We start from the raw sequence: 5122 nt of genomic DNA, 5'->3' as shown, positions 1-5122 counted from the left end.
TGGGCTTCCCTTTTGTGCAAAGAGAGAAGCATCCATCATCCATTCCCAAGGAAATCCTATCAAAAATAACCTGATTTTGCAAGCCCAGAAGCCCCTGGTTCCCAATATTGAATCCAACGTGTGCAGCGCTATCCCTGTCGTCGCATTGTTCTCAATGGAGAAAAAATGCCCAGGAGGATGGGCTTCCCTTTTGTGCAAAGAGAGAAGCATCCATCATCCATTCCCAAGGAAATCCCATCAAAAATAACCTGATTTTGCAAGCCCAGAAGCCCCTGGTTCCCAATATTGGATCCAACGTGTGCAGCGCTATCCCTGTCGTCGCATTGTTCTCAATGGAGAAAAAATGCCCAGGAGGATGGGCTTCCCTTTTGTGCAAAGAGAGAAGCATCCATCATCCATTCCCAAGGAAATCCTATCAAAAATAACCTGATTTTGCAAGCCCAGAAGCCCCTGGTTCCCAATATTGAATCCAACGTGTGCAGCGCTATCCCTGTCGTCGCATTGTTCTCAATGGAGAGAGATGCCCTGCTTTCTAGGAAGGGTGGCAATTAAATATTATTATTATTACAGATCATTATTTGGTTAGATTCTGCTAATATTACAGTATTATATCATTATTATATCATTGCATTTTTACACCATTATAATTACCATACTATATATATATAGTAAATATAAATAAAATAAATACTGTATTTTATTATGTATACTTATTAGATATTGTATATATTTTATTATATATATAAAATATATAATTCTTAGATATTGTATTTAATTATACCCAATATTGTGTGTGCGTGTATATATAATTTATATATATATATATATATATATATATATATATATATATATATATATAATTATTGGATATTGTATATATTTTATTAGATAGATCATAGATTATATATATAATTAATATTGTATATAGTTTATTATATAGATCTTAGATTATATATAATTAGATAGTGTGTATATTTTATTATATAGATCTTAGACTATATATATGATTATTAGATAGATATATATAATAAAATATATACAATAATTAGATATTGTACTTCCCTTGGTACAAAGAGGCATCCATCCTTCATCTTTCCCAGGGAAATCCCATCAAAAATAATCTGATTTTGCAAGGCGAGAAGCCCCTGGTTCCCAATATTGAATCCAACGTGTGCAGCGCTATCCCTGTCGTCGCATTGTTCTCAATGGAGAATCCAACGTGTGCAGCGCTATCCCTCTCGTCGCACCCAAACAAACGCCCGACAACGGAGAACAAACACACAGACACGGGAAGCGTTTTGGCCATTTCCGGTGGTGATATTTTGCAGGGTGAGTGTGGGGAGAGTGAGTGTCACTTGTGAGTGGTGTTGTAGGCGAGGTGCCGCTGGTTGAGGGGGTTCTCGGGGGCGCGGGCCCACTCCTTCTTGAGCGCCTGGCGCAGCTGCGAGAGGCGCATGTTGGGGTGCTCGGCCTTCAGCCGCGGGAGGTGCGCCTCCTCAAACTGCGCAAACGCCGCCTTCAGCCTCCGCTCCGGGTGACGGTCCGCCTCCTCCGCCACACTGCAAGGAAGTTGCCACATTAATATCGGTAAGATAGAATATATACTATATAACACGGTCTCTGTTTTTCTTCTTCGCATAATAGTCGCACCCATTTTACTATCATAACACTATGTGACATAGTTTCTGTTTTTCTTCTGCACATAATAGTCGCATCCCTGTGTGACAGTTTCTGTTTGTTTCTTCACATAATAGTCGCACCCCTGTTTTACTATCATAACACTATGTGACATAGTTTGTTTTTTCTTCGCATAATAGTCGCACCCCTGTTTTACTATCATAACACTATGTGACATAGTTTGTTTTTTCTTCGCATTATAGTCGCACCCGTTTTACTATCATAACACTATGTGACATAGTTTGTTTTTTCTTCACATTATAGTCGCACCCCTGTTTTACTATCATAACACTATGTGACATAGTTTGTTTTTTCTTCGCATTATAGTCGCACCCGTTTTACTATCATAACACTATGTGACATAGTTTGTTTTTTCTTCGCATTATAGTCGCACCCGTTTTACTATCATAACACTATGTGACATAGTTTGTTTTTTCTTCGCATAATAGTCGCACCCCTGTTTTACTATCATAACACTATGTGACATAGTTTGTTTTTTCTTCGCATTATAGTCGCACCCCTGTCTTACTATCATAACACTATGTGACATAGTTTGTTTCTTCTTCACATAATAGTCGCACCCCTGTGTGACAGTTTCTGTTTGTTTCTTCACATAATAGTCGCACCCATCTTACTATCATAACACTATGTGACATAGTTTCTGTTTTTCTTCTGCACATAATAGTCGCATCCCTGTGTGACAGTTTCTGTTTGTTTCTTCACATAATAGTCGCACCCCTGTCTTACTATCATAACACTATGTGACATAGTTTGTTTCTTCTTCACATAATAGTCGCACCCCTGTGTGACAGTTTCTGTTTGTTTCTTCACATAATAGTTGCACCCCTGTCTTACTATCATAACACTATGTGACATAGTTTGTTTCTTCTTCTTCACATAATAGTCGCACCCCTGTGTGACAGTTTCTGTTTGTTTCTTCACATAGTAGTCGCACCCCTGTCTTACTATCATAACACTATGTGACATAGTTTGTTTCTTCTTCTTCACATAATAGTCGCACCCCTGTGTGACAGTTTCTGTTTGTTTCTTCACATAGTAGTCGCACCCCTGTCTTACTATCATAACACTATGTGACATAGTTTGTTTCTTCTTCTTCACATAATAGTCGCACCCCTGTGTGACAGTTTCTGTTTGTTTCTTCACATAATAGTCGCACCCCTGTCTTACTATCATAACACTATGTGACATAGTTTGTTTCTTCTTCTTCACATAATAGTCGCACCCCTGTGTGACAGTTTCTGTTTGTTTCTTCACATAATAGTCGCATCCGTCTTACTATCATAACACTATGTGACAGTTTGTTTTTTCTTCGCATAATAGTCGCACCCATTTTACAATCATAAGTATGTGACATAGTTTGTTTTCTTCTTCTTCACATAATAGTCGCACCCGTTTTACAATCATAACACTATGTGACATAGTTTGTTTTCTTCTTCACATAATAGTCGCAGCCCTGTTTTACTATCATAACACTATGTGACATGAACCACAGAGGCTCCCCATCCAGGTGTGGGTGGGCGGGGCCTACCTGAGCACGGCGATGGCCTCCTCGATGGTCCTGGCCTCCACGGCCCCCTCCTCCAGCACCTGCCGGTTGACGTTCTCCTCCAGGGGCGCCTCCAGGTGGCTCTTCGGCTTCTCTCCTGACGGGAAAGACAAGGCACGTGGTGAGACAGGTTAGGTGGCCATCTGCCGGGAGGGATTGGGCGGTGTCCCTCCTGGGCGGGGTCTCCTTACCTGGGGCCTCGCCGTCCTCCCGGGTGTCCTTGCGGAGGGTCTCCTCAATCTGGGCGCGGGTGACCTTCCCCGGGGGCGGGGGTCCCTTGGGGGCCTTGCCCTTCAGCTGCGCGTCTTCCTCCTCCAGGAGGCGCTGCAGCTCCTTCTTCCGCTCCAGCTGCTCCACCCGGCGCTTCTCGCGGTCACCCTGACCCAAGGAAAAGGTGGATTTGTCACGGTCATTTCCAAACAAAAATCGCCTTACACGGTGTTACGATTATTATAAAACGGGGGTGCGACTATTATGTGAAGAAAGAAAATGGGTTTGTCAGGGCTATTTCCAAACAAAAATCGTGTTACACGGTGTTATAATTACTATAAAACAGGGGTGCGACTATTATGTGAAGAAAAAACAAACTCGCATAGTGTTGTAATTAATATAAAACGGGTGCGACTATTATGTGAAGAAAAAACAAAAACTGTTGCATAGTGGTGTAATTATATAAAACAGGTGTGCGACTATTATGTGAAGAAGAAAACACTCGCATAGTGTTGTAATTAATATAAAACAGGTGTGCGACTATTATGTGAAGAAAAAACAAACTGTCGCATAGTGTTGTAATTAACATAAAACGGGTGCGACTATTATGTGAAGAAAAAACCAAAACTGTGTTGCATAGTGTTGTAATTAATATAAAACAGGTATGCGACTATTATGTGAAGAAAAAACAAACTGTCGCATAGTGTTGTAATTATAAAACGGATGCGACTATTATGTGAAGAAAAAACAAAAAACGTGTTATATAGTGTTTAAATTACTATAAAACGGGTGTGACTATTATGTGAAGAAAAAACAAAAGCTGTGTTTTATAGTGTTATGATTATTATAAAACGGGAGTGCGACTGTTATGTGAAGAAAAAACAAAAACCGTGTTATATAGTGTTATGAATATTATAAAACAGGTGTGCGACTATTATGTGAAGAAGAAAAAAAACAAAAACCATGTCACGTAGTGTTGTAATTCTACAACGGGTGTGTGACTATTATGCAAAGAAGAAAAAACAAAAGCCATGTTATATACTGTTATGATTATAAAACGGTGGTGCGACTATTATGCGAGGAAAAATAATATCTGCTTTTCTCGGACAAATTTCAGGGCTGGAAACGGAGCAACGAGGAGATAATGAAAAAGGAAAGAGAGATAGGAACACGGGGAGGAAAGGGTTGGGAGAAAGAAGATCGGCGCATTAATCAAATTAAAGGCAGGTGCCGTCCGTAAGAGGCCGTTGATTGACACCAAGCCGGGCCTTGAAACCCGAGGCCTTTGCGGTCCCAAGGGCTGGACTCGGGTTTCAGAGGCAGGCGAGACAGGTGTCCTGAGGATGCCTGCCATAGATGTGGGCGAAACGTCAGGAGAGAATGCTTCTGGGACATGGCCAGACAGCCCAGGAAACTCACAGCAAGCCATTATTATTATTACTAGCTGTGTCCGGCCACGCGTTGCTGTGGCTAGGACTTAATTTTTCTTTTTGTTGTATGAACGTAGAGGCGTGGATGAGAGGTTGTGCTGTCAATTTTCGAGGTTGTGGGGCATTTAGTTTTGTTGTTTTGTCCAGCACCGCGATCCCATTACTCTTATATATATATAGATAGATTAGCTCAGCATCCAATTTGAATGAGGCTGTAGTAGAGAAGGGGTTTGCTGCC

The 5122-nt window shown here is 41.0% G+C and overlaps 1 protein-coding gene across 2 annotated transcripts in view; it reads right to left on the bottom strand.

Annotated features, from left to right (window-relative positions):
* Positions 1-1293: 1293 nt before the first annotated feature.
* The window catches only part of ccdc124 (coiled-coil domain containing 124), a 10748-nt gene continuing 6919 nt past the window's right edge, over positions 1294-5122 (bottom strand). For both annotated transcript variants that reach the window (XM_062959812.1, XM_062959813.1), the window contains exons 3-5: positions 3436-3622; positions 3227-3341; positions 1294-1559 (exon numbers count right to left, since the gene is read on the bottom strand). In XM_062959812.1, coding sequence (XP_062815882.1) covers positions 1352-1559; positions 3227-3341; positions 3436-3622 — 510 coding nt within the window. In that variant the 3' untranslated portion in view covers positions 1294-1351. The remainder of the gene's footprint in view (positions 1560-3226; positions 3342-3435; positions 3623-5122) is intronic.

This window comes from Anolis carolinensis, unplaced genomic scaffold (assembly GCF_035594765.1).
Source record: "Anolis carolinensis isolate JA03-04 unplaced genomic scaffold, rAnoCar3.1.pri scaffold_7, whole genome shotgun sequence".
Classification (NCBI taxonomy): Eukaryota; Metazoa; Chordata; class Lepidosauria; order Squamata; family Dactyloidae; genus Anolis; species Anolis carolinensis.
The sequence above is the reverse complement of the archived record's forward strand: the minus strand, read 5'-3'. Positions and strand labels throughout refer to the sequence as shown.